Below are 24699 nucleotides of genomic sequence, written 5' to 3'. Positions count from 1 at the left end.
CAGCACACAAGCAGCCAATAGTGTTCAGCTTTTCTGACGACTCCTCCCTCAAAATTTCATTGGCTGTGGTTTGGTAGCTTGAATGAGCTGATGGGGAATGAGTTGTTGTCAGATCATGTAGTGTGTGACCCCACTCTTGTGGATCATTTACAGAGTGTTGCGTAGTGTGAACACCACAGAGATTAAAAGACACAAAGTCAAGTCATGTAGTGTGAACGGCACAGCGATCTGCTGATGTTTAAAATCCTGTAGTGTGAACTAGGCTTTAGCGATCCTGCAGGTGGGCCGCGAGATAGCTTAAGAATAACTCTTAATATTATACTATAATTTTTAGATTTCATTAATATGACATATTAAAATGATCGAAGTAATGCGCTTTCTCCTGTTTTCCGATTGATTACTTCAAACTTGCCGCAAAACAGCCTCATAATCGCGTCTGCAACTAGTACACGCAAGTCTGTTCTTTCACAAACTATGGGTGAAGTGAAAGTAAAAGTCTCTCTTTGTGTATTTTTGTGTGAACTAAGTAATATATCCACATAGTTGTCCAAATGAATGTCCTGTGAGTGTTTTATGACGAACACATGCCCAAACAGGAGAATCTAGCGAGGCTCAATGTTGTTTAGTGGTGAATGCAAAATAAGCTTGGATATGAGCTTCAGATGGCTCTGGCGGAGCTGTAACTGTTCTTGTAAGCGATCTTCCATTAATGTCCATCTGCAAACTCAACCACCATCAGATTGTTGCGTTTCAACAGATGAAGGGTGTTTTACTGTATTTTACATTTGTCTGTATATTTTTGAATGGTAGATATTAAAATGAGATATTCCCTCAGTCCAGTTTAAAGCAGAAGCTAGTTATATGCAATCTCCCTGTTGACCTGTGGTTCTCTTTGAATCTATGTATGTTTAAAAAAATATATATAAATATCTAAATATATATATATATATATAAAATATATATACAGTTGAAGGCGACGCAGTAGGTAGTGCTGTTGCCTCACAGCAAAAAGGTCACTGGTTTGAGCCTCAGCTGGGTCAGTTGGAGTTTCTGTGGGGAGTTTGCATGCTCTCCCTGTGTTCGCATGGGTTTCCTCCGGGTGCTCCGGTTTCCCCCACAGTCCAAAGACATGCTGTACAGCTGAATTGGGTAGGCTAAATTGTCTGTAGTGTATGAGTGTGAATGAGTGTGTATGGATGTTTCCCAGAGATAGGTTGTAGCTGGAAGGGCATCCGCTGCGTAAAACATATGCTAGATAAGTTGGCAGTTCATTCCGCTGTCGTGACCCCTGATGAATAAAGGAACTAATCCGAAGGAAAATGAACGAATTAATGAATAAATAACTCAAAAATGAAAATGTACACACTATTTCCACACCCTTAAGTGCTTTCAAACCTTTATGGGTTTATTTTGTTGAGCACCAAAGAAGATATTTTGAAAAAAGCTGAATAACTGTAACCATTAACTTTCGGAGTAGGACAAAATCCAGTATGTTTTACACAGCGAATGCCCTTCCAGCTGCAACACAGTACAGGGAAACACACATACACACTCATACGTACATAATTTAGTTTTTTCGATTCACCTGTACCACATCTTTGGACTGGGGAAAACCCTTAGCATCCAGAGGAAACCCATGTGAACATGGGAAGAACATGCAAACTTCACATAAAAAATGCTAACTGACCCATCCGAGACTCAAATCAGCGACCTTCTTGCTGTGAAGCAACAGTATTAATTACTGAGCCACCGTGCAGCCATTTTTGAGTGAACGATCTCTTTAAATTTATAATTTTTGTGTCACGTGTGTAAGCTAAATGGCTTTAAACGGTGTTTTCATTGGTTTGGGAGTCCTGAATGTTGCAACATCAAACATCATCTCTTGTTCTACACACAAGGTCACCTTGAGCGATGTTCCCCTCCTCCTCCATTTCACCCTCCCTCGCTCACTCACTCCTCTTTTTCCATATCAGCAGGAATATTTCACGCCTCACTAAGGGAGATCCTTCCTATCGGATAACACAATGGCAAAGTGGCAGTCAGGAGCAATGCACAGCAGAGATGTGTGGGTGTCTGGTTTTTCTTACTGAAGAAAAAAGCAGAGTCGAAAAATGGATGATGACAGTTTAAAGTTTAACTGAGGACACAAAAACATATCCAGACAGCAGCGCATTTAAGATGCATTTAGCGTACAACTGTCTGGATTCATATCATGGCTTGGTTCTTTAAACCCTTAATTTCACTTGAGTGGTTCCATTCTGTCTATACATGTTAACCTTGAGACCCTGTATATGTCTGTAGAGATAGTAAGTGATAGTAAGGCCTTCCTCATCAGTGATACACTACACCTAGTACAACACTGTAACATCAAACCGCTGTGTAGTCTGAGGATACAGCATGACTGCTTACACACTTTCCCTTTGGGGACACCACTCCTGTCACAATACACGTCAGCCAGGAAACACACAACAACAATGATGCAGATCATCAGTAGACCAAAATAGAGGTTGTTAATAATTATGTGGCCCTTATGATTTCTGAGATGCAGGATTGAATCACAGAATATAAAGTCATAAAAATGAACTGAGCTTTATTATGTGAACTTTTATGAATACAATTTGTTTCATTAAATAAAATGCAGATTTGTATACTAAATCACACTGTAATGAGGACTACTTCTGTGCACATTAATTTACAAAAAAAAAACAACAACTTTGTATTTCCACATACACTCACCAGCCACTTTATTAGGTACACCCATAGACTGTAAAATATATGGACGTAGTATCCGTGACGTCACCCATAGGTTTCTAAAGAGCGCAAAAGAAGCCACAAGTAGGCGCGACCAACCGTCGCCATTTTGTTCGCGCGTCATCACACCCACGGCGGGATACCAAACAAGGGCAAAGAGGCGGAGAGTGAGCGGAGCTACAGACACCTGCAGGCATTTAGCTTGGACCTGGTTCAGACACACCTTACTTTGGGAGAACGCTTAATACTTTATCACCTGTGACTTGTTTGTATTCTGACCACTTGTGCTTGGTTGTATACTATATCAATAAAGTGTTTTGAGCCACTAAACATTGTTCTTATGACGTTTTTCAACAGGAAGAAACGCAAATTACTTCCAAATACTTCAGATATAACTTAGTCTGTGTAAGTTAATGTAAGACTATTGATAAAACCCAGCATAACACTGTATGACAACGCTTCAGATGACTGTTCTAGAGCCCACAGCTAATCAATTTGTCAGATTCTGATGTGCATTACAGCTCTAAATATAAATTTAAACGATAAATGATAACAAATACATGTATAGAGATGGTATATAAGTATATAACTTTACTCACATGGGAAACGGAGGCCACGTGAATGGTTTGTGAGCACAATTAAGTTCACTCAGCATGCCATGCCATCTAATAATTGTAGGAAACAAGTCCAAAAGGCAGTTGACTGTGTAAAGTCACATAAAACAACACAGAAATACGATAAATATGCCGAGTTCAGTGGCTAATCTGCAGAATTTAGCTGAGGTGACGTGACGGCGACCAACAAGACCTAGCTGTCAATCAAGTGGCCACGCCCTTAATTATGCAAACTTAATATTTACATTTACATTTAGTCATTTAGCAGACGCTTTTATCCAAAGCGACTTACAAATGAGGACAAGGAAGCAATTTACACAACTAAGAGCAACAATGAATAAGTACTAAAGGCCAGTTTCAGGTCTGTAAAGTCTAAGAAGGGAAGTATTAGTAGTATTAGTATTTTTTTTTTTTTTTTTTTTTATTTTTTTTATTTTTTTATTTTTTTGTACAGTTAGTGTGATATTCAAAGAGGCAATTGCAGATTAGGAAGTGAAGTGGAGACTAAATAGTTGAGTTTTTAGTCGTTTCTTGAAAATAGCGAGTGACTCTGCTGTTCTGATGCAGTTAGGGAGTTCATTCCACCAACTGGGCAGATTGAGCGTGAGCGTTCGCGAAAGTGATTTTTTCCCTCTTTGGGATGGAACCACGAGGCGACGTTCATTTACAGAACGTAAGTTTCTGGAGGGCACATAGATCTGCAGAAGTGAGTGCAGATAAGAAGGTGCTAGGCCAGAAGTCACTTTGTAGGCAAACATCAGAGTTTTGAATTTGATGCGAGCAGCAACTGGCAGCCAGTGCAAACGGACTAGCAGCGGAGTGACATGTGCTCGTTTAGGTTCATTGAAGACAACTCGTGCTGCTGCATTCTGGAGCAGTTGAAGAGGCTTGATAGAGTTAGCTGGAAGCCCAGCTAGTAGAGAGTTGCAGTAATCCAGTTTAGAGAGAACAAGAGCTTGAACAAGGAGTTGAGCTGCATGTTCAGATAAGAAGGGTCGGATCTTTCTGATGTTATAGAGTGCAAATCTGCACGATCGAGCAGTTCTAGAAATGTGGTCAGAGAAGTTTAGTTGGTCATCAATCGTCAATCGTTACTCCAAGGCTTTTCACCAAGGCTTTTCACCATTTTGGATGCAGTATATAACTTAATATAAAGTATAAAGTATAAAGTTAATATAATATAACTTAATATAAAGGAAACGGATGAGTTATAAAAAAATTCACCCCCCTCACAGTTGTCATGAAGGGTAATATTAGCTGTATTAACCAAAATCTTTTTTTGTACCAGGCTGTAAACACCTTTTTTTCTGCTGTAAAGTTGGCCATTCTAACAGTGGGCTCAAATGAAATTTGCTCTGTTTTGGAGCCAGGAGCGGCCAGGACTAGCGGAATTTTGGATGAATTGCAGTTTTAGTTACTTCCGTATTGGCTTCCTGAGGAAGAGCGGGAGGTTGCCGCTTGGGTACACCTTACTTGTACCGGGTTGGACCTCCTCTTGCCTTCAGGACTGCTCTAATCCTTCGTGGCATAGACTCAACAAGACACCTCCTCAGAGGTTTTGGTCCATATTTACATTATAGCATCACGCAGTTGCTGCAGACTTGTTGGCTGCACATCCATGATGCGAATCTCCTGTTCCACTACATCCCAAAGGTGCTCTAATGGATTGGGATCTGGTGACAGTGGAGGCCATTTGAGTAGAGTGATTTCATAGTCATTTTCAAGAAACAAGTCGAAGATGATTCTTGCATCATAACAGAAGATGGGTACACTGTGGTCATAAAGGGATGGACATGGTCAACAACAATACCCAGGTAGGCTGTGGCATTGACACGATGCTCAATTGGTACTAATGGGCCCAAAGTGTGCCAAGAAAATATCCCCCACACCATTACACCACCACCAGCAGCCTGAACTATTGATAGAAGGCAGGATGGATATATGCTTTCATGTTGTTGATGCCAAGTTAAAGCAGTTGGACAGGTCGTTCCTAATAAAGTGACCGTATATTGAAGTGAGTGTATATTGCTTCATGTTTTAGCTGGAATTTATCTGAATTTGTGAAAAAAGTTACGAAAAAATGTACTTTATTTTATCTTTCATAAATCACTGTTAAGCTGAAAAAGTTGTTCATGTTATATGTTCATCATGTTCATGTAAACTCCCTCACAGCAGTTACTGGTGGGGCAGGAAAAGAGTCCCAGCATCAATAATAGTCACCAGCGCATGCCTGTCCCCTCGGGATAAGACATTACAAAGCAGGATAGTACAGTGTGAGTGAAAGAAAACAGAACTGAAGATAAACTCTGCCATTTGGGCCAGAGCATGTTTGTTCAGAGGGTCAGTGTGGCGTGGGCAGCACTGCCATGAAGCTTTGTTTGTAAAACCGACCAACAATCTATTTTCAGCTGCAGTGTCTACTGGCCCTTATATCTGAGCTAATTTGTGGCCTTTAAAGCAGTTAAAAAACAATGGGAAGAGAAGAGAAGAGAAGAGAAGAGAAGAGAAGAGAAGAGAAGAGAAGAGAAGAGAAGAGAAGAGAAGAGAAGAGAAGAGAAGAGAAGAACATTACTTAAAAATGTGTGCTATATCAGCTTATTATCATGTTATGACCAATAAGCATGACATAAAATACCAATAAATCCGCTCGTTAAGTCGTCAAATATGATTTACTGTTTCCGGGTCCAAGCTGCTACTCATTTGAACTGAGAAAATATTTGTTTATGACAACTTTTATGTCATATCACACACTGAATTTTATATAACATTTCATGGTGTACACAACAGTCTCTGGACTTCCTGCATAACAGATACCAATATTTGAATAATTTATTAAAACAAATGAATCCCTTTTTGGCCATCGGATATTAGGCATGGATTTAAATGTTGCTAATTTTGCTTTTTAAATGTTTTGAACTTTGTAAACAAGTCCAAAAAACATGTGCCATAGGTGAATTGGGTAGGCTAAATTGTCTGTAGTGTATGTGTGTGAATGAGTGTGTATGGATGTTTCCCGATAAGTTGCATTCCGCTGTGCCAACCCCAGATTAATAAAGGCACTAAGCTGAAAAGAAAATGATTGAATGAATGAATGAATAATATATGAAAAATATTGTTGGTTTGATAATTTTATATATATGTACATGAATAATGTTATACTCTTTCATTTATAATGTTGCTCTACTGTATTTATCTATGCTGGTAATTACTCTGTTATATTTTCTGCAGATGCACTCCTCTAAAAAAAACTTCTCATTCAACCTAAATGCATGAATTATTTCAAAACAGAGCTATAAATGTTATTTGGTGAAATATCGCAATATAAATCGCAGAAAATACAAATATTGCACTTTACAGTATGTTTTTTTCCAATATTGTGCAGCCCTACTTAACAAGCAGATACATAGTGCGTCCCAAAAAAAAAAAAAGATAAAAGTTGTTAGATGAATTAATCTGATACATTTCCATATATTTTATCTATTTTCTCTTTATATGTATGTATTTAAAAAAAAGAAGTTTAAAATTTTAAATAGTTAAAGTTATAAACGTGTATATCTTGATATAATCACATGCGCAACTGTAGTTTAGAATCAGTTGAATGACAAAATAGCTGAGTATATGATCAATAGGACAGAAATATTGTGCTGACAAAGAGTTGAGTATATGATCAACATCATCTTCCAATCAAACTTATTAGACCAGTGATAAAAAGAGTGTTTAGTTCATCATCTGTTTGTATATGCCTTTATAAATCCTCGAAGGACTGCCCTTTTAGCAACCAGAAGGGAATCTCTTGTGTTTCTTCTGAATTGTTCCCTTGCTGCAAGAACATTCAACCTTTGAACATGAATCTTCCTGGGTCTTGGAATAATTTTTGATCCTGACAAAAATACAAAAAAAATTTTTTTGTGTTGTGTTGTGTTGTTTAGTTATCCACAGTCAAATTAAAGAGTTAATGAATAAAATTTTACAAAATATAAATGGACTATAAAATCCATCAAAGAGGGGGGAATTTCTGGCAAAAATTAAAATACAAAACACATTTTGCATTGCAGATGACAAGAGAAGAATCCAGAAGCTGGCCAAACCCTGATCCACTTCTGCTTGGAGAACAAGAGCGCAGACACATACAAGTGCAGATGGAAGAGAAACCGCAAGCACAGAGGGAAGAGAAACCATTCCTTCCACCAGTCCAGAGTTAAAGACATCCTGTACTCAAGCGCCTCTTTTTCCCTCTAAATGTTCAGTCCTCAGCTGTGTTCTTGGCTGATTTGTATTCTGGCTGACTAGAAGAAGGAGACATCGCGGCTCAGAGTTGTAGCCAGCTGCACTGTGGCTCTCCGCCCGTCCTCTGAGCCTTAAATCAGAACCGGCCCACCTGCCTTCAAAAGGAGGGTGGAGGCAGAGAGAAACCAAATCGGCCTGGATCGCTAGATTCAAGTGCAGCTGGCCACTAGACATCAGTCTCACTCATTAATCTGATAATGTGTTATTATTATAACCAAAATTCCCCTACGACCCGACAGCGGTTTATCCTAAAACTCTCCCCTGATGAGCCTCGCTAATATAAATCCTACTACAAAGAGCCAGAGGGGATGAGATGAGAAAAAAAGCAAAGAAAATGAGGAGAAAAGAAAGAAAGCGAGAGACAGAAAATGAAAATGGGACAAGAATGCCTAAGAGACTAATGCATGGCTGAAACAGCATGAAACAGAATCTGCAGCATTTAATTTGCGTAATGTGCAATATTTCACAGAGAAACTGAGAATTCAGAAATGATGCCAAACATTTTGAGCTAAAAAGTGGTTCTTGTTGATTCGTAAGTCTAAAAGGTCAATACAAGTCAAAGCCTACAAGCAACTGATGTGGTGTGCTAACAAATCCATTTTATTTACAGTCAAAGCCCCAAATTATTCATACCCCAGGCTTAAAGTTAGTTTAATTCAACCAGCAAGTTTTATTTTTATTTTTTTTTTGGTTTGTTTGACCGGAAATCACACAGGTTTCTCCCAAAAAGATTATGTACAATAGGCATCATTGTGGGGGGAAAATGTTTCTCATCTTTTATTTACATTTGAACAAAAACTTTAAGTCAGATTTTGTTAGGGATATGAATAATTTCAGGCTTGAATGTATGTTTATTATTTTATATATTTTAAATGTTTACATAGATTTCATCTTTAAAGTTCTACAGCAGAGGGATGCTTTTAAATGAGAAATAAAGTATATAATGGCAAAGACAATATAAATGCAACAAAATACGCAAAAGAGCAGCAGAATAGTTTAATATTAGCCAATATTTACAGTACAGAACCTTGAGTCATTAAGAACCTTAAGTCACATAACAATGGGGTGACGGGGTGGCGCAGTGGGAAGAACACTCGCCTCACAGCAAGAAGGTCACTGGTTCGAGCCTCAGCTGGGTCAGTTGGCATTTCTGTGTGGAGTTTGCATGGTTTCTTCTGGGTGCTCTATTTTCCCCCACAAGTCTAAAGGCTAAAATTGACCATAGTGTATGAGTGTGTATGTTTCCCAGTGATGGGTTGCAGCTGAAAGGACATCCGCTGTGTAAAACTAATAAAGGGACTAAGCCGAAAAGACAATGAATGAATGAATGTATAACGATGGTTTAATCTGTAGACTATTAAAAAATATAGATAGCTCAAAGGGGCTAATAATTTTGACTTAAAAATGGTGTTTAAAAAATAAAAAACTGCTTTCATTCTAGCCGAAATAAAACAAATAAGAATTTCTTCAGAAGAAAAAACATTATCAGACATACTGAGAAAATGTTCTTGCTCCCTTAAACATCATTTGGGAAACATTTTTGAAAAAATAATAATTTCATAGATGAGCTAATAATTCTGACTTCAACTCTATAACAGATATATGTTATTTTCATAACTGTATTTAAAATTCATTTATAATAATTTAAATTAATTGTGAGGATTTTGTACGGGAGTGAATCATGCAAATTAAATATAATAAACAAATGAACAGTAATTAAATAATGGTTAGGATTGGGATTAAAAGAATAAATAAACATAATAGAGCAACGATAAACGTGAAACAAACAGTGTTTTATAGTTTTCTGGGGAACAGAACAGTATTCATATGCAGAAGTGGAATAAATGTAAAACAACATTGTACAGTTTCATTGTATAAATAAAAGGGTACAATTTGTGCCTGGACGCTTACGGACACATGTCCTAAAAATGCAACGATAAACTTTCATTCTGTTTCATTCTGTGATTAAACTCTTCAGTGACTCCACAATTTCTCATGTGTTCATAACTGCTACTACTGGTCAACTATAATCCCAGCATCAACATTGCAGAACTTGAGATGTGGCTACAGCGGACGTGCACATTGTGATATCGATGCTAAAACAATATATAGTGCAGCTCTATTTGTAACCATATAATCTGCAAGCTGTGCAGAAAACAGATTATGTGACACCAGCCACTGTTCAGTTTTCTCACATCAGTCGGGACCAGATACAAATACATTCCCTAGTGTCCTGCCAAACCCAGTTCAGCCTCTCTATCTGCTAAAACACCCCCCGCCCCACCATTCTAACGCTAAAACCAATTCACCAATCACCCACATGCTGCTAACTGCAACCAAGAATATGAATCACAATCACTGTATATTTAGTGGATTGACACAAATGGGTAATACAAAGTAAAGTCATCCCTGACTGCAGTTAATAGTACACAGTGACCTCAAAGACTTGCCATAATGGCACTTATAGTCATCTAAATATCAAAGATCATTTGCATAAACCACTGCTGAAAACGCTTAATCTAATCCTCACCCTTTCCTCTAACATAACCTGAGTGTTAACTCTTTCCTCTAAAAGCCACTTTTAGCCCTGTTATAATACTATAGCCATAACACGCTTTGCCACTGACCCTAATCCTTCACAGTTGTGTGGTGATAGGAAGCAGACTTATTGTTTTTGACATAAACCTCAATAGGCCGGTGTTCTGATCTGTCATGATACACGATCCATTTCTTTCTTAGAGAACAGACCACACTGTCATGAGTTTTTTTTTCTCTCGAATAGTATGACGGTTGAGTTTGACAGCTGGGGAATGGAAGAGTGTATCGTGAAGCCCAGAGAAAATAGGAAATCTCGATCCGGAGCATAAAAGGAGGGCGCGTGTGGCTGGCGAGGGTGACAGATCCTATTACAGTCAGACAGGCTAATAGAATACTGTCCAGTAGTGCCTCTTAAACAAAGAGTTCAAACGAAGCGTGGCCGAGCACATGCATGGATCAGCGTTTAAACAGTAACTGAAAAAAAAAAAGAACAATAAACAATACATTTAAAGTATTAACAAAAAGCTAGCATTTTTTTTTAGATTCAAGGCAAAAAGGAAATAAGCAAGAAACAAAACAAAATGTAGCAAATACAGAAAGCCTGCATTATTGTGCAGGAACTGCTTGGTGGGAGCAACCTTTGGCACGGGTTTCCCCTCTGCTCTTTAAAATAATTCCATTAAGAGGGGCACCCCAGTGTCCTTAGGGGCCAATGCTTTGATCTCTTCCTGGTTTTCCCCCTTGTTTGGTGGAAAACCCAGAGGCACATCACAAAGGTGCAAGTGTAATAATTGGCTGCGAGGAGTCTAGATCCAAAGCAGCTGTCCAGACTACATGAGGGAGCAGTTCTGCCTGAAATAAACGAATGCTTCATTAAACCACAAGAAAGAACAATCTGGAATGCCTTAGTTTTATCAGCATAGAGGGGATTCAAGTTGATTTATTTCATGCCATGAAAAGTGCTTTCAGTAAGGACAGAAACAAGAGATGCTGACCCATTGGGCCCATTTACATAACAAAAATTGCAAGTAGCCAACATTTACTTGTTTTTGTAAAGGCCATTTGGTGTCTTATAAAAAAGACGAGGCACTCAGCGTGATGAATGAAGCACAGATTAAGACGACTGTTCCTCTGGTGACTTAAACAGGATTTGAGATTACGCTCACTGTTTGTGTGACAACACGGATTTGCCTCGTAATCTGAAGTGCGGCAGGATTCACCTCCTGTGCTGCTCTAAATACCCTTCTCTTGTCTGACTCACACATCTTGGATGTGAACTGCGATCGCTACAATGGTCCCGCTGTCAGAAAAGGCCAGCAAACAGAACAGCCGTAGTTTACATAAGCAGTATATCTGTGCAGGGTGGGCCTCTGTAATGCCAGCATTTCCCTCATTTTTTTCCCTCCACTTGCTGTCTGTTGGAATGGCTGCATCTGTGGGGTGACAAAAACTCCAGTGTTCAAGCATTTGGCACATGCGCCTCCACCGACACACGCTCAAACCTCACACACGTGCCTGCGCATACTCTGGAAACGGTGACGAATCCGCAAGTCGGGGTGGAGTGCAGCAGGGTTATGGGGTGATGTTGGAGCAGAGGGTGGGGTCACTGTCCACTCCACGTTCCCTAGGCCTTTACAGAGCTCATGCCAGCCAGAGCAGTGCCCTGCACCAGGAAATGCTCTGCAGGGGAGTTCGGCCATCTGTGCCTACTTGGCCTAGCGCATCAGCTTGGCCAACTGCCGTACACCTCTCACGTAACCCGTTTTAGCCCTGATCTACGGCTACTACTCCAGCCATACATCAATGGCTTGAGTGGGTGGTAATGCCATGTTAGCTTTGTGAGCATAATGTGCCTAATGAAACTACAAGTGAAGCATCTCAGCTCCAAATTAAGCTATGGAGCAAAATTCTGAGTGCTTTAATTTAATGTACAGTCCCTAAACAAATCCAACTGCAGCCTAGAGTCAAAACTCTAACAGTTATTATACTGGATATCTTAGACTTTTAGTGCATCTAAATTCAACTACATTGAAATTGCCACAGCCATACCACCCTGCAGCCCAACACTGGTTACTTACCGAAGCTAAGCAGAGTTGAGCCTGGTCAGTACCTGGATGGGACACCAAATGGGAAATCTGGGTTCCTGTTGGAAGTGGTGTCAGTAGGCCATCAGGGAGCACTCAACCTGTGGTCTGTGTGAGTCAGAATAGTAAGTAAAGTAAAGGGGACACTATACTGTCAGTGAGCGCTATCTTTTGGATGAGATGTTAAACCGAGGTCCTGACTTACTGTGGTCATTGAAAAAAATTCTATGGCACTTCTCGTAAAGAGTAGGGGTGTGACCTCGGCTTCCTGGCCAAATACCTTCTATCAACCTATACATATCATGGCCTCCCAATCTTCCTAATCCACCAAATTGGCTCTATTGATGTCTCTCCACTCCCCCAATAGCTGGTGTGTAGTAAGCATAGATGAGGCTGCCATCGCATTATCCAAGTGGATACTGCACACTGGTGGTGTTGAGGATGATTGTGAAACGCTTTGGGTGTATGACCATAAACAACAAATGCGCTATATAAAAGTACAAATTACATAACTAAAGAAAATGCACTAGGTTTGTAGTGGGTACTGTATTTGATTGCAAACATGTTCTATAGTGTAAATGTGTTAGAATTAATTTATACTTCTATTGTACTAAATGCCCCCCATGTTTTTACTGTCAGTGACCTACAGTGTGAGTCAAGTCACTTCACTGCCGTTTTATAAATCCTGACCCCTGCCATACCTCATGAAAAAGCAAAGTGTATCTTATAGCAAAAAAAGCAAAGCTACCTTATTCTTTAGAATCCAGGAATAGGTCATCTGGGTACTTTTCACTTACAGTTTTATGAATACTGTGAATTCAGACATATTTATACTCAGATACAAGGTATGAGATCTCTCAAAACACCAAACACATTTTAATAATAATGTCCAGTTTGCTTACACTAAATAAACTCTCTTTCTGCAAAAATTGTAAATTGTACAGGGAAGTGTTTATACCAGCAACACATCTTTGTGAAACATTCCAGAAAAATGCAAAAAAAAAGTGCTAATTTCTATTGGGATGCACTGACCACACTGCATGTTTTTCGGTTAAAAAGATCATCTCACAAGAGTCATTTTAGAGTGTTAACAGCAGCAGCAATCATTGGCTGAGTACAGTTCTCCCGTTCTCTTTTATTCTGAGGAGAGAAGGAAGCCAGAAGGGGGCCGTGAAAAGTCTGTCTTAACTGCTATTTGGCAGAAAGACCTGAGACAACAAGCTCTCTCTTTCTCTCTTTCCAAACATGCTGGGAGGCAAAGGCTTGTTGCATTGGCATAAATCAAGAGTTTTCCTCCTCATGTCCTATTCTCACTACACAACTTAGTGTTATTTTCTTACATATATCCAGCCTGATCTCACAAGGAAATGTAAGTATTTTACGTTTTGTCAGTTTAGTGGCTAATTCGTACGAATTTGTACGAGTTCAGTCATACGAAAATGTGCGATTTCAAAAAGGAGGCGTGGAACCCAACCCCACCCCTAACCCCAACCGTCATTGGGTGATGAGCAAATCATACTAAATTGTACGAATTCGATTGTATGAATTTATCCAAATTAGCCACTTAAATCAAAAAGTTACGAATTGCTGTAAGATTGCATTTATATATCCTCTACTAACATTTTTTACCATTTCTTTCTGCTAGCCTTGCCTTTCAATTTCTATTTAGAAAACCCAACAAACTGCTATCTTTAGAGGGAAAGTCTTATTTTCTGTAATACTGTGGATTCACTAAATCTGGCAAAGAATACTAAACATACCAGTAGAGACACGTGGATTAGCCACATGTTCTGGGTTGCCCAATTCACCTTAAATTAAACAACATGCTTTTTTTTAGAGCAAAGACCACAGTCATTGTTTCCACATACTCTGTATGCATTCCGTTCATGTTTTTTTTTTTTTTTACTTGGTACCAGAAAACACACTTCTGTGGATCTGGAGTGTCAGTCTAAAAATAAGCCAATGGAAGGCCTGACCTCAACATGGTGCTGCTGGACAATGCAAGCATTGAGCTGAACCCACACCTCCATTCCTGTCCACACCTCTCTCTCAACCTCACCCTTGTAAAGGAATTCTTAAGTGACAAGGGTAACACTTGATGGAGCCTCAAGACAAATATTATATAATATAGGAAACGTTTTTCTATTAAGTGGGTATCGGAAGAGAATAAAAAGGCTCCTTTGAGTTAATCAAAAACCAGGACTGTTAACAAGCAACTTTTCAAAGTCACTCAAACATATGCTTCAATACACTACCTGACAAAAGTCTTGTTGCCTATCCAAGTTTTAGGAACAACAAATAATAACTTGACTTCTAGTTGAACATTTGGTATCAGAATTTAATTAGGACTGTAAGGTCTGACTTTGCTGAGACAAAAGTTTGTCACTTAACAGAAGAAAATGTACAGTATAGAATATAAAGAATATAAAGAATTAATATTGCGGAAGACTGCATCCATACATCTATGCAATGACTCAAATAACTTACTAATAAAGTAACCTGGTATGGCAAAAAAAGCGTTCTTGCAGGACTCCCAGAGTTCATCAGGATTCTTTGGATTCATTAATAATGTTCATGTCTGGTGACTGGGCTGGCCAATCCTGGAGCACCTTGACCTTCTTTGCTTTCAGGAATTTTGATGTGGAGGCTGAAGTATGAGAAGGAGGGCTATCCAGCTGAAGAATTTCCCCTCTCCTGTGGTTTGTAATGTAATGAGCAGCACGAATGTCTTAATAACTCAGGCTGTTGATGTTGCCATCCACTCTGCAGATCTCTCGCACGCCCCCATACTGAATGTAACCACAAACCATAATTTGTGCTTTACCAAACTTGACTGATTTCTATGAGAATCTTGGGTCCATCCGGGTTCCAAAAGGTCTTCTGCAGTATTTGTGATGATTGGGATGCAGTTCAACAGATGATTCAGAAAAATCTACCTTCTGCCACTTTTTCAAATGATTAACTAGAAATCAAGTTATTTGTTGCTCTTACAACTGCGATTAACCATAAGACTTTTGTCAAGTAGTGTATTTAGACGATAATGTGACAAAGATAGTGGAAGCCGATGGGTAATAATTTAGTTTTTCCTGTATTTTATTTTTTACTCTCATAGATCTGGTAGCTGTTGACTTTCAGCTTGTATGATTCACAGAGGACCACAGTTTTATTGAAGAAATCACCACACTTAATTTGCTGCTAAAGATGCTTTCATTTAGATTACTCACTATTTATCCACCCACAATAAATTTTGAATCATTTGTTGACATATCCTTCAATATTTTACCTTTTAAAAGGCTAAACGCTCAATCGAAGCATCAAAAAAAGCCAATTATCCCCTGTGCAGAGACACAACAACCCCCAGACTGTTTCCTGAAATGCCAACTTCACTGTACACGTCATTCATGACTTATTCAACCATATTCAAACAGCTGCCTTAATCCTGTTCTTGTTAATGAATGACTGATGTTTTCCTATGTGTTTGTCTGAGAACTTTGTTTTTCTGTCATCCCTGTCTCTTGTTCTCTCTGTGACTCACTCGCTCTTCACCCCATAGGACACTGCTACTGATCTGTAAACCACAGAAAGACATTTCTTCCTGGATGCCCGCTTCAAAAAAACGCCAGAGGACCATCGGGAAACAATTACAATAGTTGTTTACAAGGGGGACATTGACTGTGGGAACAGTACCCTGGGGAAGATTAAGAAACAAGAGATGCAGAAACCACAGCAAATGGGCCTGATTGTGTCTGCCCAAATAATGCTTTTATTAACATACCTCCAAAAGCAAACATTAAGCCCTTCAGACCCTGCGTCCATTACAATGGACATCACATGACATCCCATTTTTTTAAAATTTGGAACATAATTCAGGTCTGAAGGGGTTAAAGGATGACAGGGTTAGGCTGTCAATTAGTAAACAGAGGTGAATATGGCATGTTGTTGTCCATGACACCTATATTTAGTGTGTCTCTCGCATCCTAGATGGATGCTCTAATAAATGGATTCAAACATGAAAATCACACGTGCATACGCACACATGCATGAGTGGGCCAGTTCACACCATTATGCAATGAGAGCCTTTGCTATCCATGTCTTTGCAGCCCCCACATCTCCACGTCCACTGAAGCGAGAGACAGCAGTTCAGCACACCATACTATGTCCGCCTGCCTCCCTCTCCTCTATGGATTTGGGCCACTGGATTTTATTTCTCTCCTTGGCAGTGTCCTTTAAATATATCATGTTTCTAAGCAGCCAGTCAAACCAAATAAAACGGCAGGCAGCAATATATAAGATAGCATCTCTTTCTTGCCAAGATAAGTTGCTTACTGTCAATCTAATGGTAACATGTGAGACCTGCGAGGACTTCTGTTATTAGATGAATGGCCACTCTATTGATTTTATTCTGACAAGCTTGATTCACTATTTTAGAGGAATAAAAGTGCAAATGATCTTAAACCAAAATGTAAATTGATTTGCAGATAACTGCTGCATATTAAAGTTGGAAAACATTTACCAATGCATCATGTTACAGATCTATGGCAAGGGTGTCAAACTGTTTAGTTCCAACCCTGCTCCAACACACTAACCTGTAGGTTTCAAACAAGCCTGAAGCACTCCATTAATTTGATCGGGTGTGTTTAAATAAGGTTGGAACTAAACTATGCAGACCTGTGGTCCTTCAGGAACTTTGAGACTACAGGAGTTTGACACCTCTGATCAATAGACTTTTACCTAAACACCACCTGTTAAAATGATAGTTTAACCCAAAATTTTTAATTTGCTGTTTATTTAGGTGCTGTTTATACTAATAAGTTTTGTTTTTAAAATACATTCATTTTGATATAATTACACGTGGTGTAGACCAGGGGTCACCAAACTTGTTCCTGGTGGGCCGGTGTCCTGCAGATTTTAGTCCCTAATCAAACACAACTGGACAAGCTAATCAAGGTCTTACTAGGTATACTTGAAACATCCAGGCAGGTGTGTTTAAGCAAGTTGGAGCTAAACCCTGCAGGGACACTGGCCCTGAACGACACTTTTTTTAGATACCAATTAGGATTGGGTGATGTCGATCCATTTGGAATCGTATGATGTCTTAAATGAAACATTGAGATGGACAATGACACCATCGTTGTAGGTGGCAGTGAATTAATTATTTATGGATAATTAATAAATTCATAACAAATTTATTATTTGTAGTCTACCGTTTCAACTACCTGACCCGCATGGTCTTTGTTTTACCCATAACCAAATCAGAAATAAATAAATATCAAGTTACACACAAATTACCACCTGTCAATCACTTTTCCGCAGGACTCAGGCATGAATAGGCAGAGTGATCTGTGTCGTTATAATGACGCTGTGACAAGTAACCTGATGGATTCAAAAGGCAGAAGACAGATGGAGACAAGATTAATTAAATATCATGCTCAACAACTATAGTGAGACGGGTCAGCATCGTGATGTCTATCGGCCATTGGAGATGGACAATGTTATCATCTATCGACCCAACCCTAATACCAATTTTAAAATATATATGTATCGAAGCAATTCGGTCATAGCCTAAAAAGTGTTAAACTAGATACCAGGGGTCACCAACCTTTTGGAAAATGAGAGCTACTTCTTGGGTATAGTTTAATGTGAAGGGCTACCAGTTTGATACACACTTCCTAATAACAAATTTGCTCAATTTACTTTTAATTATATGTTATTAATATTTAATGATATTCATCTATGTGAAGACACTGATCATGTTCATGATTTCTCACAATAGTTGTCAACAATGATTGGAAACAGATAAATATCAACCAATGCAAGTGTGATTTAAAAAGAATAGCTAAAAAAAATATTAGACGCAGCTTACTGGTATGTGGTGCTTTGGTAAGCTAATTTTATAACGGGTCCACGGGCAACTCATGTGATCCTCGCGGGCTTCCTGGTGCCCACGGGCACCATGTTGGTGACCCCTGCTAGATACCAAGCCCTACTAGGGAGCCCGTTTGGAGTTTGGAAATGCTGGTATTTCGTTTCATTGTAGACAGACTGAAACGCAAACTTTTGAAAACAATAGTTCAGCTATCAACAATCTCTCTCTCTGACTGGTCTTTTGGACTATTTTGTATAGTTCACTGATTCATCAAACTCTCTTAAATGAACATTAGACAAGCAGTAGGCTGTATGGATGCTGGCAAAATATGCACTTGCCCATTCTTCCATAAAATGCCACTGACTTGCATTTTATGGAAGAGCACTGTGAATTGATGTCCATTCAGCTTACAAAATGTTTACCAATATCTTTGATGTCCTGAGGGTCAGAAGAATTTAAACAAAATTTTAATTTCAGGTTTCTTTCTCACCTTTAAGCAATGCTACCTTTTAAAATGTGAGATTGCTTTTCAAACTTTTTTGTCTTTTATTTAGTCAGTATGAAGACAAAAGAACCTGAAGCATACTGAACTGTGCTCAGCTGGTGTCTATCTATCTCCGTCCACCCTCTGTGTTATCTCACGCTTGCACAAAGAGAATCTCCCTGGCATTTGAATGGACGGGTCGTGCCAGCGCCCTCCGGGTCTGTCTGCTTCACACCAAAGTGCAATTCACCTCATCAGCTCAAAGCCTTTGGATTTCAATCCAAGCATGCCACATGACACCGCCTCCCCTGTAGTCATTCTGATAGCTGATGTCATTCTGCTTCTTGGCGAGAAGCAGGTTAAAAGATACTGGATAACACAAGTAAAACAGCACAGTTCAAAGTTTAGAATGTAGAGAGTCAGACGGTGGTAATAGCAACCTGGTGAGTCACAACCATGGATATTTGTCTTTGGCTGAAACTTCCAGGCACCTGCTAGTTAGGTAACAATACTATACTGTAGTGCGGGTCAATAGAGTTTTTATCTCTGCAGGGCTCAGAAATAACATTGCCCATTATCCTGGGGTCAGTGTGATAGAATTTCAGGATAGTTGAGAGAATAAAAGATAAATAAAAATGATAGGCATGTATTATGTGCTGTAATTTAAGTCTTTAAAAAATCAGCTGAATCCTTGTTACTCAGACAGTGTTACTTATGTGACTAACTGAGATTGGGATTTGCTGATACTGTAAAAAAATATATTTTTTTAAAAGGCATCAAGTAAAAATGTAATGAAAACTACAAAACAATTCTGTATTGCAGTTGGGGTGTGAGGAGATATTTTTAAGGTATTTCACCTTTATTGTATAGAGCAGAGTATTGACAGGAAAGCAGAGAGAGGGGAAGGATCGGCATTGGACCACAAGGCAGGAATCGAACTCGGGTTACCGTGAGTAGTGGAAAAAGGGTGATTACGCCATTGCGCTTCAGAAGTCCTGAGTTTGAGTCCCGGCTCGCAGACCTTTCCTGATCACATACCACCTCTCGCTCTCAATCTTCTCTTCCTCTCTGCAGATGGTCATATCCCAATAATAAAAATAAAAAAAACTGTAAAAATAAATCTAAAAAAAAAGAACATGGCCAGATTTTAGGCTGTATTGTGTGGTCCATCGTCACACATGGTGAAAGACGTAAAGATATTTTTGAGTTCATATTTTTTTAAGTAAGTACTACTTTGATTGTAGCTAATTATTGTGGTTATTGATTGCTGTTTATAATTTTTGTGAAATTACTTGCCCAGAGTTGAGTTTTGGGTGAAACCTATGCTTATTACTGTAAAAATGTATTAAAATAGAAGTTTTATCTAATCGCAATCCAATATTTCTCCAGCAAAATTTGTTTATGAATTATGTTTTTTTTCACAATACCGCTCAGTTTGGGGTCAGTAGGAATCCTGAAAATTCATTCATTTTCATTTTAGTTTAGTCCCTTTATTAATCAGGGGTCGCCACAGCAGAATGAACTGCCCACTGATCCAGCAAATGTTTTACGCAGCGGATGCCCTTCAAGCCGCAACCCAACACTGAAGAACACCCATACACACTCTTTCACACACATACACTACAGCCAATTTAGCTTACCCAATTCACCTATACTGCATGTCTTTGGACTGTGGGGGAAAACAGAGCAACCGGAGGAAACCCACGCAAACACGAGGAGTACATGCAAACTCCACTCAGAAATGCCAACTGACCCACCTGGGGCTAGAACCAGCAACTTTCTTGCTGTGAGGCGATTGTGCTACCCACTGAGCCACCGTGATGCCCTGTACTGTTTTTGTATTTAAAACAAGAAAGGTTAAATAAAATAAAGATTGTTTTTACAAATTCAGCTTTGTATTAATAGAAAAATTATTACATTTTAAAGTCTATTAAAATAAAATCCAGCCCAAATAAACTGTAATTACAATCAACAATAGTACTGCTTTTACTATATTATCTGTCAACTAAACACAGAATAGGTAAGCATAAGATAATGTAGGACAATGAATACATTATGAACACCAAAATAATTTTGAAAGGCAAGATCAATGAATGCTAAAAATGATCATTATAGAGAGAAACGCATTTGTAATATATGTAAGTCGTAGTTCACTACAGATGGATCACATGAGCATTTTGCAACCCCCAAAAGTCTATTAATCACTGCAGCCTCATACTGTACCATAAAACAAATGCAAACAGATACAAAATTTTCACTCAAACAGCTGGGTCCTTTGTCCTGTCGGGAGATTCCCACAACAGCATGTGACACGAGTGAAAGCTACTCCGCAACAGTCCTGCACAAAGAAACAAACTCTGACACACACATACCCTGACCTCCTTATCGTAAATTAGCTTGTCCAGTTAATTACTCCTCATATAGGAGTGGAGTCTCATCGGACTGGACTAACCAACCGAAGCAAGTGGTATCAGACAGATACAGACAGAGTGTGAAACAAAAGTGGACAATAGCTCGGGATGGGAAGTACAAATTTAAATCCACAGATAATGAATTTAATGGAAGAACGACCAAATATAATGGGAGTTTAGAAACTAAAAGCTGACTGGTCAAACAGACAGAGAATATGCGCACTCATGTTCGCTGCAGGATGAGCGTGTCTGGCCCAAAAGCTTTAGGTTGCAATTACTCAGAGCATTTGATTGACAGTGATGTCATGAGTGATGTCATCTCAGAGGCACTCAGAGTCTTATAGGCAATTTTGCTTATCTAAATCCCTTCATGTTTCTGTTGCATTGTCTGTTTGTTTGAAGCCACTTAACCTGTAATAGGACAAACCGGAAAACAGCAACACATGCAGTAGATGTCATAAGCGTGACTTACCTAGATCTCCATGGTAACTGTTGTCATGGGATGCCCGACTGGAGGCAACAGACTCTCCATCATGGGGCCAGATTTGTCCTGTTTTCCTTACGCCCACTATGGTGGCCTCGGACACCACGACATGTTGCTGCCGGTGCCGTTTCTGTGTCTGCGGTGTAGGAGGGCTGCTGCTGTCAAACGAGTGCTGAGAATTCTGGGAGTTCTGGGAAGGTGAGCGACTCTTCTCTCTAATCGGGCGGCGGTAGGCTGTCGTAGGGCTGGGCGACACATGACTGGACTGTCCCGAAGAGAAATCTTCCTCACTAGACGTCAGGTTTTCATTGGAGCTGCAGTCCGGTGTGTATCCGCCTCCTCCACCTCCCACGTCCTCATAACTTCCAGGTGAATAAGACCTCCTTGGCCAGGTGAGAAGATGGTCGTCACTTCCTCCATGCTCTCTCATTGGGACCCTACCATCACCACCTTCCCCAGGCATCATCCCACCGACGTAAACACTAGTATATGGCTGGAAATCTGATGGCTGCCATGGTGGCGGTGGTGGTTTGGCCCCGTTTGGTCTTGCTGCGCTGTAGCGAGGGCTGGGTTCACCATCTTCATACTCGGCATCATATCCACAGGTGCTTTCTGTAGAGCGTCCTCTATACACAGGCCTGGCGCGCAGATCACCTGCCACTGTTGCAAGGTTGCCTGGAAGTGAATGAAGAGACCTTTTGCGCTCCATCTGCATGGCTTGGTTCCCAAGAGAGCTGATTTTGTCTGAAACTTCACGGTCGTTGACTTTTACTAGGCCCCTGTCGTGATGAAACTCCACGTTGGTGTAGAAGGGTTTCTCCTGGCCTGATTTCCCATCACTAGCTGAGTGTGAGTTGGCCCGCTTTATCCTCTCAAAGTTTGAACGTAAGGCAGCAACCCCAAGCCCCATGCTTGCCTTGTCTTTTTGGGACGGGTCCGAGGGCAGCTCCTTGTCAGGAGGTGGATGGGGCCTCCGAGGAGAGACTCCACCCCTCTGTGTGGATGGCGAGAGCCCATCGGCCTCACTAACTGGCCCTGGTTGGTGAGCCTCAAATGACGACTGAAGCTCCAATCCATCACCGTGGGAGGCAGACTTTCTGGCAGGGGGTGGTCGTGGTTTTGCTCTGGTCTCCCCTACAGGCTGAAACCTGCTGCGCTCTGGCTGTCCGTGCTCTTGTGCATGGAGATGCTGAGAATCGGCCCCAACAGCTTGCGGGTCCCCTTCTGTCATGTGAGGTGGTTTCCTGAAACCCCATCTCTGCCGGTCATAGCTCTTTCTCTCCTTGGCCAGCAGCGTCTGAAGATATATCATCCGGAAACGTTCTTTGTTCACCTCCATTTCCAAGCGTCTTATAGATGCTTTGCACTTTTCCAGTTCCTGTTCAATCCCCCCAACTGACCTCAGCTCCATCTTCGGAGGCTCTGACTCTGGAAACTGTGCTTTCCAGGCTTCTATAAAACCCACAGGCTCCACCATTGTGTTTGCTCAAGGCTGGAAATATTAAATTGGTCAGAAACAAGCGGTCAAGTATCTCCAACTAAGTGGAATTTAGCCGAAGGAACGCAAATCTGAGGAAAGTATGACAATTCGGCAGTGCCCGTTCATAATAAAGAAGGATATTTCATTAACACTCAATACAAATGTTTACAAAACACTTGGTTCATGATTTCCCTGGAATTCTCACCAGAAGTCTCAATCTTTCCGTACAGAAACTGTCGTGGTTGTGCTCGAGCTGTTCAACGACAGAGCGATCGTTATTGAGCATGTCGCGCGGAAACAATAAAGGCACGCGCATTCTCATCTCGCGCACCATTCCGACGAGACCACTTGCAGAATATCACGCGCACAAATCTCGGTCCCCAGCACAATGACAGCATCTGTTCTCCAGAGCGCACGGGACGAACAAAATACTCCTCAGAAAGCTGTTCAAATTAAACGGCTCACCATAAACAAATTATACGGTCCGGTAGTGTATGGGGTGATGCATTCTCGTTGTCCTGCGTTCATAATGTGATATCTTTTTTATCACCATTATCCCCAAAGCCCTTTGTGCTCACGTCTGTGGAGGATGGAAAAATAATAAAAACCACACTCTCTTCGATTGGTTGTTTAAATCCCGTTGGCGAAATTCTCCGAAGACGTTCCTGATTATCCCATTTTGTCGCTGATAATTAGACTGTGCAGATTTGGTGAGTCTGCTGTACGGACGTAATGCCTCTGTCTGTGTGAAAGCGCTGAGCCGCGGCTGCTGCTGCTGCTGCTGCAGGAAGGGGCGGGACTACGGCACATGATTGACAGCTCTCTCAGCACGAGTTTCATTTAAAGCGACAGCTTCACCGCATAGGTCACGCTAGAGCTTGTAGTAAGTGTGGCGTTGTTTATAAATCAAACTTTTTACGTGTGCGGCAGGAATACGGTGTAGTTTTAGTTTAAATTGACTGGCGTCTGCAAGCGGTTTTAACTGTGAGAGAAGAACATACAAAGCAACTTATACCATGGAAAAATATGTCCGTTTCCAAGGCCCATTTTTTTAGTGGATACTGTTTTGGTATTACTAGTAATAGGCTAGGTTCCTTGTTGTTGCTATTGTTTTTTACCAGACAGACAGACTGACTGACTGACTGGTTGGTTGTTTGGTATATAGATAGATAGATAGATAGATAGATAGATAGATAGATAGATAGATAGATAGATAGATAGATAGATAGATAGATAGATAGATAGATAGATAGACAGACAGACAGACAGACAGACAGACAGACAGACAGACTGGTTGTTTGGTAGATAGATAGATAGATAGATAGATAGATAGATAGATAGATAGATAGATAGATAGATAGATAGATAGATAGATAGACAGACAGACAGACAGACAGACAGACAGACTGACTGGTTGTTTGGTAGATAGATAGATAGATAGATAGATAGATAGATAGATAGATAGATAGATAGATAGATAGATAGATAGATAGATAGATAGATAGATAGATAGATAGATAGATAGATAGATAGATAGACTGACTGGTTGTTTGGTAGATAGATAGATATATAGATAGATAGATAGATGTTTACAGAAACCAACCAAATCAATGAGTTATACTGTTATACTAAACAAGTCTATAATATTTAACTTATTATTTCTTTGTTTTAGAACAGTTTCACTGAAATTTTTTTTTTTC

At 40.0% G+C, this 24699-nt stretch overlaps 1 protein-coding gene across 2 annotated transcripts in view; it reads right to left on the bottom strand.

Annotated features, from left to right (window-relative positions):
• Window positions 1-23747, bottom strand: part of bcr (BCR activator of RhoGEF and GTPase) — a 117877-nt gene extending 94130 nt beyond the window's left edge. For both annotated transcript variants that reach the window (XM_002665937.7, XM_073935131.1), the window contains exon 1: window positions 21508-23747. In XM_002665937.7, the coding sequence (XP_002665983.2) occupies window positions 21508-22996 (1489 nt within the window). In that variant the 5' untranslated portion in view covers window positions 22997-23747. The remainder of the gene's footprint in view (window positions 1-21507) is intronic.
• Window positions 23748-24699: the final 952 nt, after the last annotated feature.

The sequence above is a fragment of the Danio rerio genome, chromosome 21 (assembly GCF_049306965.1).
Source record: "Danio rerio strain Tuebingen ecotype United States chromosome 21, GRCz12tu, whole genome shotgun sequence".
Classification (NCBI taxonomy): Eukaryota; Metazoa; Chordata; class Actinopteri; order Cypriniformes; family Danionidae; genus Danio; species Danio rerio.
The sequence above is the reverse complement of the archived record's forward strand: the minus strand, read 5'-3'. Positions and strand labels throughout refer to the sequence as shown.